The sequence below is a fragment of the Aulostomus chinensis genome, chromosome 20 (genome assembly GCF_037954235.1).
Source record: "Aulostomus chinensis isolate RoL2024-O1b breed Wild chromosome 20, RoL_Achi_v1.0, whole genome shotgun sequence".
NCBI classification, from domain to species: Eukaryota; Metazoa; Chordata; class Actinopteri; order Syngnathiformes; family Aulostomidae; genus Aulostomus; species Aulostomus chinensis.
In genome coordinates this window covers 24,461,177-24,476,926 of record NC_141339.1, presented here as the reverse complement: position 1 = coordinate 24,476,926, position 15,750 = coordinate 24,461,177, and the positions used below count along the sequence as shown (strand labels likewise).

Below are 15,750 nucleotides of genomic sequence, written 5' to 3'. Positions count from 1 at the left end.
CAGGAAGTGATCATGTCAGGGAGGAGGTGTGTTTGTAGTCCACCAGGAAGTGGTCATGTCAGGGGTGAGGTGTGTTTGTAGTCCACCAGGAAGTGGTCATGTCAGGGTGGAGGTGTGTTTGTAGTCCACCAAGAAGTGGTCATGTCAGGGAGGAGGTGTGTTTGTAGTCCACCAGGAAGTGATCATGTCAGGGAGGAGGTGTGTTTGTAGTCCAACAGGAAGTGGTCATGTCAGGGGTGAGGTGTGTTTGTAGTCCACCAGGAAGTGATCATGTCAGGGAGGAGGTGTGTTTGTAGTCCACCAGGAAGTGGTCATGTCAGGGAGGAGGTGTGTTTGTAGTCCACCAGGAAGTGGTCATGTCAGGGGTGAGGTGTGTTTGTAGTCCACCAGGAAGTGATCATGTCAGGGAGGAGGTGTGTTTGTAGTCCACCAGGAAGTGATCACGTCAGGGAGGAGGTGCGTTTGTAGTCCACCAGGAAGTGATCACGTCAGGGAAGACGTGTGTTTGTAGTCCACCAGGAAGTGATCACGTCAGGGAGGAGGTGTGTTTGTAGTCCACCAGGAAGTGATCACGTCAGGGAGGAGGTGTGTTTGTAGTCCAGCAGGACATTAGCCTGGTTTTCTGGCGTTAATAAGTTACACGTTGTTCGCAGTGGTTCAGGTTCTGGGTTGTGTCCAAGATCAACCCGGTGGAACAGGTGTCTATTAGCAGGTCACTGTGTTTCCAAACACTTGCTGTGGTAGGAGACTGAATCCAGACAGGAAGTGGATCACAGTAAATATCAAAGTCTTTCTGTGTTTTTATTTTGGCTCCACCTTCTAAAAAAACAAAACAAAAAATTGTATTTCTACCTGTCGTCAGGGTCTGGCCTAAAGCCCCTCCCACCACACCTGTCTCTTGATTGCTCCGGACCCACTGGCTACTCGTCAAGTGCACATCTGTGGTTAATTGACTGCGAGCACTGAGAATCGCCGGACGGCTGAAACGTCTGCTCTTGCTCTTGAAATTCAAAAGCAACTCCTTTTTGAAGAGTTACTCCTCTCCCTCTCTGATGTCTGGTTCCAACACACCTGGCCAAACTCTGACACCTGAGCGCGACAAGATTCCTCTGCATCCTGGCCCAACTTTCTCAGTCACGACTTGGTTTCTGATCACTCAGGTTCATCGTTTCTACATCTCAGTTTTACTGTATCAAGAGACGAAGTCGACGAATCAAACAGACAGCAATCTGGATAATTACCTGCTAAAACAGCTCTAACGTGTTTACCGATGTTGGGATGCGTTTCGGTCCCCGGTGAACACGAGCAGATGAAAACACAGCCCTGATCTCTGGGACTCGTTTCACTGCAAGTGTTTTGATTGAGAATTTGAGTTGTAGGTTGAATCTCAGCTTAAAAGAAGACGGATGAAAGGATACGAGAGAAGGAGCTTCCCCGGGTGTTCCATGAAAGCAACTCTGCAAGCTCCAAACCAAACGACATGAAGACTCGTCGAGGAAGAAAATGGTGGGATGACAAGCACATAAACAGTCGAGGAAACGTGTTGACTGGACGAATTCCTCTGAGACATCAAACACCGACTCACTGAGGATGAATAATGACGACACGGAGCGAGCTTCAGTAGGAGCACAGAGAGACCAGATACAGTCTGCCTGGGTGTGTGTGTGAGGTCAAAGGTCACTGCTGGCAGAGATACATCCCTGAAGCCTCCAACCAAAATGAGCTATTTATAGTTTTATAACTTTATGTCTACTGGGCCTCAGATGTCATGGGTGGCTCCACGTGTTTACTTGTGTATCACCACGCCGTGAGATGGCGAGGAACCTAAGTTAGGGGTTTGGAACAAAGTGGGATTAGGTGCGGACGCCGGGAACAGTTCCGGAAAGGTTCCCATTCACCGTCTCTGGAAGTCCTTGAGGGAATTTCGACGTCCACCGGGACTCAAGGATGAACTGCACAGGCTTTGATGGTCAAAGGTCACGGTCACAAGTGTTTCAGGTTTCTTGAAATGTGCAGAGTGAGTGAGCGGAGGGAAGATGAAGAACGTAGTTAAGGAACACTTCAGGTGCATTGTGCAAGGCTGTCCTTCCTCCTTGAGTTCCTGCTCTTAACTTCTGCTCACCGCGTCGTTGGACACTGAGGAGGACATCTGTTAGCGAGACGCTTCGGTGAGTCGGCCGGGGAAGCTGCTGCTCAGGGAGAACAGGAGAAGTTAGGATGTAAAAGAAGTAGGACAGCCGAGGCCCTCGCCTCTGGAACCGGGGGCAACCTGGCAACACACACACACACGCACACACGCACACACACACACACACGCACACACACACACACACACACACACAGAGCGCTGAGCCTAGTGTTTGTGTGTGTGCTGTATGTGAGATTGCATGTGTTTATATGTAAGCATTTGTGTTGTCACACTTTATACTGTGTGTGTGTGTGTGTGTGTGTGTGTGTGTGTGTGAGGTGTTGCTAATGCCTGCTTGGCGCTGACGTTCAACCCTCCGGCTGCTTTCACCTCCAACAATCAAACAAAACAGAGTTTAATGAGCATGACCACGTTTGTGTGTTTGCATATATGAGACAGGTGATTCCTCCAGGGCAGCAGACTGGTGTTTTCACACGTTCCACCGTGTGTGTGTGTGTGTGTGTGTGTGTGTGTGTGTGTGTGTATGTGTGGTGATGTTGACACATTTCTCTACAACACCATCTTTGCTGAGATGCTGGTTTAGACTGAAATATTGCTTCATTCATCACCCAGCAGAACCCACACACAGTCATCATTCAGTGTGTGTGTGTGTGTGTGTGTGTGTGTGAAAGAGAGAGAATTTTTACATCAATATACTCACACATTTTGCGCGTGTGTGTGGGTGTGATGGAGAGTGACCTCAGATCCATTGTACAGAATCTTCCATGTGGAAAACCTTACTCTCTTTCTGCCGACAAACATCCATCCACAACAGTGTGTGTGTGTGTGTGTGTGTGTGTGTGTGTGTGTGTGTGTGTGTAACCTGGGGCAACTGAGTGAGTGATGGTTTTCCCCTCATGTGATGCAGACTGACTCGTTGTTCGGTCTGGACCGACCCACACACACACATGCAGAGTAATAGAATGTGGACACGATCAGAATCTCGCCTCCCACAAGCTGGAACGTGACCTGGAGTGTAGACGGGTGTGTCAGCCTGTCTGCTAAGGAAGGTTGTGGCCATGATGTCATCATCTGTGAATCCTTGAGGTGACAATCGCCAAAACTCAACAGACCTGAAGATACACCAGAGTCATTGTTGCACCAGCTTCCCTGAGTCTGAGGTAAAGAAGACTCAAGAGTCCTGAAACTAAAGAGTCTAGAGGAGCCTACAGAGGTCATGGAGGTCATTAAAGGTCATCAGGGGAAACACAAGAAGCCTGAAGCTCAGTGGTGGTGACCTTGAAGTCATGTGACCCTGGTGTCGCTCCTTCATAGGCTACCGTTAGCTTAGCACTGCTAGAGTAGCATCCAGGCTTCCAGCATCATCAGAGGGTTCATTAGTGAAGATGATCTTGATGAACTGAACCTGGAAGATCATCAACTTCTGTTCACCAGAGCTGATTTACTGATTCAATCACCACAATCACATGGAGCGATCCTATTGGCTGCTGGGGGAGGAACCAGGAGATGACCACTTCCTGTTGGTGGAGGAACCAGGAGATGACCACTTCCTGTTGGACTGCAATACTCCATCCCTGACATTAGAGAGGTTCCCATAATATTGTTTCCTTCCTGAGTCAGATTCTAATTCTTAAACTTTTAGTACCAGCAGGAACCGGGACTACATTTAAATGTAAACTTGAAGAGCTTTAAACTACTAACTCTAACTAATTGTATTGATGTGGACTACAAAAATAGGCTACCTCATACCTGACTTGCTAACTTCTTGTTGGACTACAAATATGACTACAACATGAATTCCTGCGTCACTCTATTCTGCTTACCAACACTTGTTGACCAATTATTGATCTCTATCGTTTGTGACGCACCGGGACGCTGCCGTGGGCTGGGAGAACCGTGTCTACAGGTCTTTCGTGTTCTTGTGAAACCCCGGGAACTCTGGAACTCCTGGGGGGAATTTCTCCAGTTGACCTGGAAACGTGGGTCAACAGCCACGGTGGCAGGTACGCGTGGCGGAGTAGAAAAGTAGTTCTTTTCCTGTTCTTCAAATTTGAACGCGTCTCTTAAAAGGAGCAACAGGTGTGTCTCTGGGTGCAGCACCTGCACAACCGCCCATACCAACCCTATCTGCCTATGTAACCCCAGCAACCACGACTGACTCAGTGACTCCTGCAGTTTGCTGCTCTTGATCAGCTGTAAGCATTCAATGATTCCAGCTCAACAGCAGCCATGATGTCCGTCCTGCAGGCTCCAAGCCGCCGTTGTTGCTGCTTCTGTTTCTGACTCGTTGAATCCTTTTTTTCTGCCTCCTCGTATCTGTCATTTGAGTCGCGTCTCCACCCCGAAAGAAAATGAGAAATGTCTCTCATCTCGTTTTTTTCGTCCTGCACCCCCCCCCCTCTCTGGGTAAGTCTTCCTTCTGAAGACCATCCAGCAACAGAAACAGAGGGAACAGAAGCCGATGTCTCCCCCCTCCCTCTCATTCGCTCGCTCGTCGTTCTCAGTGACACATCTTTCATCTGCTGTATTGTTCAAAGCCTCGTCGGAGTTTAGATCCTGGTTCCTTGCTGCTCCGACATGACAGGATGAAAGAAACCGAAGGACAGAGAGAGAGAGGGAGGGAGAGGACTTTATATTAGTATTATTTATTCTGTTCGTGACAGCGTCATTATTGCTTGCACACGAGTTGAGTCACTTCATGTGTCTCTTAATCTCTTTCATGTCACTGCTCTCTCTCCAGCACTGACACCAGAATAAAGCTGGAACCAACCCCCCCTCCTCTTTAGCTACTGAACACTATCATGCCCTCACCCTCCAGTCACCCTGGGTTAGGGTGGCAGTAGGATGCAGCAGGGACGAGGTACTTTTGTAGTCCAACAGGAAGTGATCCTGTCTGGGATGGGGTGTGTTTGTAGTCCAACAGGAAGTGATCCTGTCTGGGATGGGGTGTGTTTGTAGTCCAACAGGAAGTGATCCTGTCTGGGATGGGGTGTGTTTGTAGTCCAACAGGAAGTGGTCATGTCAGGATGAGGTGTGTTTGTAGTCCAACAGGAAGTGGTCATGTCAGGATGAGGTTTGTTTGTATCCAACAGGAAGTGGTCATGTCAGGATGAGGTGTGTTTGTAGTCCAACAGGAAGGGATCCTGTCAGATTTTCTGACAGGATCACTTCCTGTGCCCACTAGGTTGTGTTAGAGAACACATGAGGTGATCCACCAGGTGGTGCTATGACTCATCTGACCTTAGATTCTCAGTCTCCTTGTTGTAGTTTAATCCTGCTGACAGACAAACCAACATCACCAAAAACATGGCTTCCTTCCTGCAGTGCTCCAAAGCCCCCTGGGGGTACGCGTGCCCTGCTGTGAGAAGCCTGATTTAACAGGTTGCACATATTTGGTGTGTTGTGTTATGATGTCATAGAGCTGATAGGTTCATGTGGCTCCATGTTTTGATGAATTAATTCTCAGTTGTTTCATGAAAGCTGGCCCAGTTGCACTAATGTGCGTCCATAAATCCAGAAGAGCTCGGAGTGTGTGTGTGCATGAGGAAGTGGCACGTACTCATGCACACACACGCGCACACACACGTGCACACACACACACACACACACAGAGGTGGAGTGGTGAATATATAAACAGAGCAGGAGTGAAGCGGCGAGCTCTCGCAGCTCTTCCTGCCTCATGTTTTTCAAACAGACAGAAAACTGTGGAAAACAAGAGTGTCGGCGCTCCGCTGGGATCACAGCGGCGCTAACAAGGAGCCGGAGGAGCCGCGCCGCTTCTCCCGGTACCGTGTACTTTCTCTAACAAGCAGCCTATTTCCCATCACATCTGAACGTCTCACCTTTGCTCACCTGCCTCTCCCGCTGCTGCTGAGCTTCTCACCTCAACGGTTGAGTTTTCATTTCAGCTCTTTGGTGCATTTCTGCTGGCATCAGTCCACGAAGGTCACGCCACATTTAGTCACCATGTATTCCGTCAACAGTGAAAGAAGAAGAAGAAGCCCTCCATTGTCACATGTACATTGTCCAATGAAATTCGTCCTCTGCATTTAACCTGGCCCAGACAGTGGCGGCGGCGTGCAGCGCTGGAGGACCAAACCCAGATCAGCTGCCAGCACCAGGAACAGGAGTGAGTACAACATGAGTTTTTGATGGTGGAGGAAACCAACCACACGCCACGTCAAGACGCTCGCTCATTGGTCCAGACGTCAGGCACCGCGGTGAAGATGTGTCAGTTAGCGTATGTGCGTGCGCACGTGTTTGTGTGTGCATGAGTGTTGCATGTCATCACAACCACACACGACACACTGGTGCTTCACTTCCATCAACAGACAGTTTCTGTTCGGATCCTCTCAGATGGATCAGAACCGAGTGCCACGGTGGTCGGTGGACTCCACTCAGCTGATCTCGGATCAGACGAACTCGTGTGGTTCTGTCACTTCCTCCTGACTGTCGTGTACAGTGGCGTGTTGTCCCTGCACAGAACCGGTCAGACGTGAAGACTTGTGAAAACATGTGGAGTTGAGTTTTTGCACTCATGTTGAACATTCTGGTCAGGAGGGATGTACTGCAGTACCCTGATGATCTGTACTGCAGTAGCCTGATGAGCTACTTCATGGACTGCAGTACCCTGATGATCTACTTCATGAGCCTGGTACCCTGAACTCACTCCTCCTGTTTCCATGCTGCAGATCAGCTGATGAGCTCCCCAGGGACTTCCTGCTCGTGAGCAACACGTTTCCTTTCAGTCACTGAGCAAAGTCACACTTGAATCTTTTGTCATGCTCACCGCATGGAGACGCTGGGGTAGAAATCAGAGCGCAAGATGGAAGCAAGTCACAAGTGACCCTCAGGTCCTTTTGTTTCAGTCTGTCCATCATCATCATCCATCCATCATCCATCCATTCATCATCCATTCATCATCCATCCATTCATCATCCATCATTCATCCATTCATCATCCATTCATCATCCATCCATTCATCATTCATCCATTCATCATCCATCCATTCATCATCCATCATTCATCCATCCATCATCCATTCATCATCCATCATTCATCCATCCATCATCCATCATCATCATCCATTCATCATCCATCATTCATCCATCCATCATCATCATCCATTCATCATCCATCATCATCATCCATTCATCATCCATCATCCATCCATCCATCCATCGTCCATCCATCATTCATCCATCATCCATTCATCATCCATCCATTCATCATCCATCATCCATCCATCCATCCATCCATTCATCATCCATCCATCCATTCATCATCCATCATCATCCATCCATCCATCATTCATCCATCCATCAGCATCATCATCATCCATCATTCATCCATCCATCATTCATCCATCCATCATTCATCCATCCATCATCATCATCATCATCCATCATTCATCCATCCATCATTCATCCATCCATCCATCCATCGTTCATCCATCATTCATCCACCCATCCATCATCATCCATCATTCATCCATCCATCATCATCATCCATTCATCATCCATCCATTCATCATCCATCATTCATCCACCCATCCATCATCATCATCATCCATCCATTCATCATCCATCATCATCCATCCATCATCCATCCATCCATCGTTCATCCATCATTCATCCACCCATCCATCATCATCTGTCATTCATCCATCCATCATTCATCCATCCATCATCATCATCCATTCATCATCCATCATCCATTCATCCATCCATCATTCATCCATCCATCATCATCATCCATTCATCATCCATCATCCATTCATCATCCATCCATTCATCATCCATCATCATCCATCCATCATCCATCCATCCATCGTTCATCCATCATTCATCCACCCATCCATCATCCATCCATCATTCATCATCCATCCATCATTCATTCATCCATCCATCCATCATCCATCCATCATTCATCATCCATCCATCATTCATCCATCCATCATCATCCATCCATCATCCATCCATCCATCCATCATCATCCATCCATCATCATCCATCCATCATCATCCATCCATCATCATCCATCCATCATCATCCATTTTGTACCCATTATCCATCAAGGGTCATGGGGGGTGGAGCCTATCCCAGCTGTCATTGGGTGAGAGGCGGGGTTCACCCTGGACGGGTCACCAGTCCATCTCAGGGCCATCAGGAGCAGTTGAGTCTTGCTCAAGGACCCTTGGACATGGTCACCAGGGGGAGTGGGGATTGAACCAGCGACCCTTGGGTTGCTAGACGGCCTCTCTACCTCTGAGCCCCGCCTCCTGTCATGTCTTAGTCTGCATGTTTTATATGATAATTGTTTTAAAAGTGTTTTGAAAGTTTTTAGAGTGTGTGTGTGTGTGTGTGTGTGCGTGGCTCCAGCCCCCCCACAACCCTTAAGGATAAGCAGTAGAAAAGGGATGCATTTGTGTGTGTGTGTGTGTGTGTGCCATCATATTTACATTGCTTCATGACTTCTCTGTGCTTTATAAAAGAGTAAATTAAATCCACGTGAATCCGCACACGGCCAGCAGAGAGGAGTGAATATCAGGTCACCGCCGCGTCTGTCGTTCCCTCGCCAGCGTTCAGGCTCCTCTGCTGCGTTCAGGCTCTTCCGCTGCGTTCAGGGACTCAACAGACTCCAATTAAAATGCCTGAATCCACTGAAACTATTCATTTGAGCTATTCATTCATTGGAATCATTGACTCGGAAATTTTACTAATGGAATTTTCCAGTAAAAAGGCAATGAGGCATTATCAACTGTCCCTCGCTGTCTTTCCTTTTCTTTCTCTCCTCCCGGAGACGAGAAATCCCCCGTTCACTGGCAGTGTGTGAGTGTGTGAGCTGGTACTTCTATCTTAGAGGGGACCGACGGGGGTTGTAGACCTCTGAGGTGAGACACTTCTGAAGGTTGGTGAGAAGCTTGAGCTGAGATTGTGGGTTTGTTGTGAGGCAGGTGAAGGTAAATGAAGGGATGAGGGAATGTTGGAGCGGGTGCCAGAGAGGAGAGAGAGGATGTGAATGACCCGACCAGGCCAAATGGGCTCCGGTCTCTTCTGTGAACGCCTGAGTTGAAGCCAGACAGAGATCGTGGGAACAAAGATGGAGGCCAAGGTGAGGGGCGGAAGTCCAGCAGGCCTGAGAGCGACGTCCAGCGTGGAGCTGGAGGCCCAGGTTGTTGTTCTGATGATGGTGGACGACTCCCAGCGACACCTATGACGGACTGTAGGTTTCGTCAGAGGTGACTCAGACATGGTGAGGGAGGGAGTGTGTGTGTGTGTGTGTGTGTGTGTGTGTGTGTGTGTGTGTGTGTGTGTGTGTGTGTGAGTGAGAGAGAGAGAGAGAGACAGAGGGAGAGCGAGAGCAGGTCAGATGCCATCTCAGGGCAAAATCAGAGGCCATTAGTATTTTGCAGAGTGAAAACACACTTGGACAGGTGGACCGAAAACACCCGCAGAGACTGTGTGTGTGTGTGTGTGTGTGTGAGAGAGAGAGAGAGACCTCACATACCTGACCTTAATATGCATCCTGAGTGATCACGTGTGGGCTGCTCTGAGCTCATACCTGACCAAACAAATTTTAGTTTTTCAAAAACTGGCAGAATCAGACTCTAAATTGACCGTAGGTGTGAATGTGAGTGTGAATGGTTGTTCGTCTCTCTGTGTTGGCCCTGCGATGGACTGGCGACCTGTCCAGGGTGAACCCCGCCTCTCGCCCATTGACGCTGGGATAGGCTCCACCCCCGCGACCCTTAATGTGTAGGAATAAGCGGAAGATGACGATGGATGGATGGGCAGAATCACAATTTTTCGTCTATAAATGGGCTTCCCAGTAGCCCCGCCTTCTTATCCACCTGTAGACAGACCCGATAGCGCCACCTCTGTAATTACCTGCAGATGACACAGTAGCCCCGCCTCTTGCTGAGACAGAACCTGTAGCTCCACCTCTTGTTTAATTTTCTTTCTTTCCCTTCAAACGTCCCTCCTTCCATCCCCTCCTCCCTCCTCCTGTCCCTTCACTTCCTGTCTTTTCCTGCATGTGTTCTCTTGAGTTTGAACACACACACACACACACACACACACACACACACACACGCTCAGGGAGTATGGAACCGTGTTCATATCAGCTTCAACATCAGTCATCTGTCAGCACAACTGTTATCTGTACATCTCTGTCTGTCGGCCGTCTCTCTCGCACACACGCACGCACACACGCACGCACACACGCACGCACGCACGCACACACGCACACACACACACACACACACACACACACACACACACACACTGGCAGATCGTCCTTATCTCCTTATCGTTCCTCTCTGGTGGAGCTGCTGAATAAATCAACTGCAGGAAAACCAGAGATGGAGACGAGGAGATACAGGAGGCAGAGAGAGGCATGATGGGATACAATATGACAAATATATACTGGGTATATTTCTACTCTCAGCACATTGGTGTGTGTGTGTGTGTGTGTGTGTGTGTGTGTGTGAGAGAGAGAGAGAGACAGTGAAAAGTAAAACAGCAAAAAACGAAGCAAAAAGCAGAAATGCACAAAGACAATAATTCTTTCTGGCTTGCATTTTTTATTTGATTTATTTATTGTGTTCTTATCTGCAAAAAATGTTACAAATACAGTTTTTAAATGAAGAGGATTTGTATCAGAAACCTGAGGAGGACTTTAGCGGTTCAGAGGTGTGTATCACATAAGGGGGTAAAGGAGAGAATGCAGATAAACTTTTTTGAAGCAAAATAAAGAAAAAATCAGAAAACATGAATTATTCTGGGAGAGGAAACACAAAGGTTCTTACAGGAAGAGAAAGGATGAGTTTGGGAGCTTGAAGGTATTTAGATATGACAAGAAAAGGCTAGTTCCGTCCTCAGTGTCTCGTTGGTTCCTCGTTCAGCAGTCAAAGCGAGTTTCAGTCGTACTTCCTGTTACGGGCGTTGGAGTTCTTGTTTCCCCACTTAATCTTCAAGCCCCTAAAAGAAAAAATCAAATTGGAAGTTAATGAGGTGCTGATGCTGTTATTTCACAGCCGGGTGCGACCGACGCTGCGTGCCGACCCGTTAATACAACACATTAGGAGTTTGTGTTCTCACCCCCAGCTAATCTCAGGAGGGAGTTCAATGTTTGGCTCAAGGACTCAGAGATGGGACGGAACATGAGCCATGTGGCCATACTGGGAATGATGGGATGCAGATTGGTATTCATTCCTGGTTTTAGCTGTTGGTTTACTGGTGGAAAATGGAAGCCGTGATGGTTGGAAGGAGCGTCGAGCGGCGTCTGAGGATGTCTGGCGCCGGGACCAGCACCAGCTCACTCACTCCCTCTGCTACGATCCAGTGGCTTTACCTCGGACAGCGAATTTCCTCTTTGTTTTCTATTTTTAGAATTTTTGCCTTTTTCATTTTTTTGAAAAAAGGCAATTTGGAGTTATTTTGGAAAATAAATGCACTCTTTCTCACGTAGGCCTCTTTGGTCCCAGGAGCGTTCCTGTTTGATTTGTAATACAGATTTTGGCCACAAGAGGGCCAAGTGCGTCGCCACCTTAACACTTAAACGTTCTTTTCATTTCTACACTGAATTACTGAAACACTGAATATTTTAAACACAGAATACTTTGAACAATGCAACTTTGTATATGTTCAATATGGTGGGAATGTTTTTGCTATTGCTAACTTCCTGTGGCAGCCATATTGGATCATTGATGATGACACAACCCGAAACATCTGTTACACACCTTGATGGATTTTGTGTGCAATGACATTTTAATGTTTCACTGACGAGCGGCGAGGAGGCTTGAATAATGGTGCTGACGCCTCGGTGGCTGAGGGCAGTCGTGGTTCACCCTGACGGTGCAGTTGGGTAGTTAAGTTTGAGTCGAACGCACTCACACAAATAATAGAAAGGTGAGGTTTGTAGAAGGGAGGGCCAGAAACCCAGCAAGATGGCCGCTTCTGTTTGAAAATGTCACCAATCCATCAATCTGATAGGTAAAGGCCAGCGGTGCTCTCTTTGTGTGTGTGTGTGTGTGTGTGTGTGTGTGTGTGTGTGTGTGTGTGTGTGTGTGTGTGTGTGTGTGTGTGAGAGAGAGACAGAGGCTGCTGGCCCAGCTGCAGCCTGGAATGTGGTTTATTTTAATGAGCTGGTTGGTCGGTGTGGCAGTCACTGAGTGTGAAATCAGAAGTAAAGCTGGTCGGAATGAAACAAGGAGACCAGGAATCAACAATTAACTAGTTCAGAGTCACCTGTGGGGATCTTACATGTCATTGTTAGGCTACAGGTGTGGAGAGCAGCGCAGGAACAAGACCGAAAAATTGTAAATGATGAATCCTTGTTGAACGTCAGGGTGAGAGCAGAAGAAGCCTGAAGTTTAGTTGGTCCTAATGGACTGTAAATGCACCTCCTCCCTGACATGACCACTTCCTGTTGGACTACAAACACACCTCCTCCCTGACATGACCACTTCCTGTTGGACTACAAACACACCTCCTCCCTGACATGACCACTTCCTCTTGGACTACAAACACACCTCCTCCCTGACATGACCACTTCCTCTTGGACTACAAACACACCTCCTCCCTGACATGACCACTTCCTGGTGGACTACAAACACACCTCCTCCCTGACATGACCACTTCCTCTTGGACTACAAACACACCTCCTCCCTGACATGACCACTTCCTGTTGGACTACAAACACACCTCCTCCCTGACATGACCACTTCCTCTTGGACTACAAACACACCTCACCCCTGACATGACCACTTCCTCTTGGACTACAAACACACCTCACACCTGAAATGACCACTTCCTGTTGGACTACAAACGCACCTCATCCCTGACATGACCACTGCCTGTTGGACTACAAACACACCTCCTCCCTGACATGACCACTTCCTGGTGGACTACAAACACACCTCCTCCCTGACAAGACCACGTCCTGTTGGACTACAAACGCGCCTCCTCCCTGACATGACCACTTCCTGTTGGACTACAAACGCACCTCCTCCCTGACATGACCACTTCCTGTTGGACTACAAACACACCTCCTCCCTGACATGACCACTTCCTGGTGGACTACAAACGCATCTCCTCCCTGACATGACCACGTCCTGTTGGACTACAAACGCACCTCCTCCCTGACATGACCACTTCCTGGTGGACTACAAACGCATCTCCTCCCTGACATGACCACTTCCTGTTGGACTACAAACGCACCTCCTCCCAGGCTGTTCTCCTGTAGTGTGTTTTTATGTCTCTGGGCTCTGAAGATGTCATCATGACATCTTTTAAATCTCTTCACTGACAAACAAAATTTTCCAACGATTATCGTTTTCTCTCTGTTCCTGCAGGGAGCGCTGTTACAAGTTTATGTGACGCTCTACGTTATGCAGCAGCCTATGTTTACTTCCATCCGTGTAGATCTGACTGCGAGCCATGTTTTCTGTCCACAGGTGCACGACGCTTCACTACGACTCTGATCTTCCTCCGACCTCCATCATCATCACCTTCCACAACGAGGCCCGATCCACGCTGCTGCGCACCATACGCAGGTGACTCACACCAACTCGTTTCTGACCAGCGTCGGCCCTCAGGATTCTGCATTGGTTGGAGCTCTTGGCAGCTGACGAGGGAAAGCTGCCAAAATCCACCGCAGAGATACATTGATGGTCCGACCACACTCACATTCGCACCCTTGTGACCCTCAATCTCTGAACAATCTCTCTGTCTCTCAGTTTGATGATATCAGCAGGTCGCCACACACACGCACGCGCTCACACACACGCACTCACACACTCACTCACACACACACACACACACACACACACACACACACACACACACACACCCTCACACACACTTTCAGGTTTTGGCCCATGTTCAGCTCATTATAACCGCTGCAGGGACGGGCGACGTCTCCTTACTATCACAGAGGACGTGTGTGTTTGTGTGTGTGTGTGTGTGTGTGTGTGTGTGTGTGTGTGTGTGTGTTTGTGTGTCCTCCCCGTCAGCTCTTCTCAAAGCTCTGCAGTTTTCAACCAATTAAAAGACAATCTGTCTCCCTGGGCCCCACCGCTCCCTCTGGCTCTGGCTCACTGTAGGAGTGTGTGCTTGTGTTTGTCTGGTGTGTGTGCGTGTGTGTGTTTGTACTTGCCGGTGGTGACTCTGAGCTGGAAGTCGTTTAGCCTCCTTTTATTTTTAGTTTGGGAATGTGGAACGCCGGCTCTCAGCAGTATAAACAGAACCCTTTGATGCTTGAACAGTTTGATTTGACGTGAAAACATTTATGAAAGTTCTGATGGTTTTTCTGCCCTCAAACAGAAGCAGCACAACTGAAGGGTTGGTCTTTGGTCGGGCAATTAGTGAGGGCACCACTGCAGCCCCGTGCATTTCTAACCAGCTGAGTAGCTGCGTTCAAGCCGTTTAAAGCACTGTGTAGTAGGCATGGCTGTCCTCAAGGGGGCGCTGGGGTTAACTTTGATAAGTTTCCAGAATCCTGTGACCTTCTTCATTTATCTACACCCAGCCTGGAAAGAAGATGCTAAAATCACAATGTCTCCTCATGTGATGAGAGAGACGATGATGTCATAACCAACATCAAATACCAGCCTGCTTGTATCCAGGCAGTCACGGGCGGTCATGGCGGCGCTTGTGGAGATGTGACGGAGCTTCGCTACGTCTCATCTCGTGCGATTTGAAAGCTTCCATCTTGCCTCGGCTTCATCTCTCCACTGCAGCTGGAAAGTTTGTGTAGATGTTGTGGAACTTTCGAAGAGGGTTTGAAAGATATTTCGTTGATAACGGCGATTTATTTCAGGCATCAGTTTTCAAACAGGGAGCCGAGCTGAATGGAGAGATAATTTAGCTTTGACGATCAGCAGTCTTCCTGCGCCGGGGACTCTGACATCACTGGGACGCTGCTGAATGGCCTCAGTCGTGAAATAAACGCCGCTCGTTTGAGGCTCCATGAGGCCGAACTTCACTTAGTTTGATTTCTGAAACAATGATGGGCACTTTGAAAGCTTTTCATGCAGTGTTCAAAGCCTCTCTTTCAGTGGGTGGGGTGGAGGGGGGGTTGTCGATATTTAATCAAGCTCTGTTCTGAACATTGATCTCATCTCTGTCTTCGGCAGGCGAAAGAGATAAGCAGTTGGAGAGAGAGAGAATAGAGACGTGGAGCGTCTGAGGACATTTTGGCTTTGAATGAAAGAACTGAACGGACTCATTTTGGGTTTGTGTGTTTGTGTGAAACAGCCAACAAAGGTTTGACTTCTAAGTCAGAGGATCTCCGTGATCAGAGGCAGCAACCAACTGGCTGATTCCAACCTCCAGCCACCGAGCAATCATTCAGTGGAGAGAATTAAGAACGTCTGGGGGGGGTGTGGTTCTCAGCAGAGGGTCCAGCTGAGGCAGGTAATACAGGCGGTGCGGGACTCCGGGCCGTCGGTGCGTCCGGGTTCATCCCGCTCAGCAGTCGACGGGAGTGCAGGAATGCATCCCCTAGATCAGCACCAGCTCAGCACTTCCTGACTCAGGCTCAGCCCCCATCGCCTCCTCTGCTGCTGATGGTCAGGATTTATGAGCCGGCCGTCCTTC

General features: G+C 48.5%; 1 protein-coding gene across 3 annotated transcripts in view; it reads left to right on the top strand.

The window, feature by feature from the left end:
* The window catches only part of galnt14 (UDP-N-acetyl-alpha-D-galactosamine:polypeptide N-acetylgalactosaminyltransferase 14 (GalNAc-T14)), a 110,491-nt gene that overhangs the window by 58,408 nt on the left and 36,333 nt on the right, over positions 1-15,750 (top strand). For 2 of the 3 annotated variants that reach the window (XM_086190453.1, XM_086190456.1), the window contains exons 3-4: positions 6,213-6,278; positions 13,608-13,706. In XM_086190453.1, coding sequence (XP_086046579.1) covers positions 6,213-6,278; positions 13,608-13,706 — 165 coding nt within the window. The remainder of the gene's footprint in view (positions 1-6,212; positions 6,279-13,607; positions 13,707-15,750) is intronic. The other variant, XM_086190454.1, reaches the window with a different exon arrangement.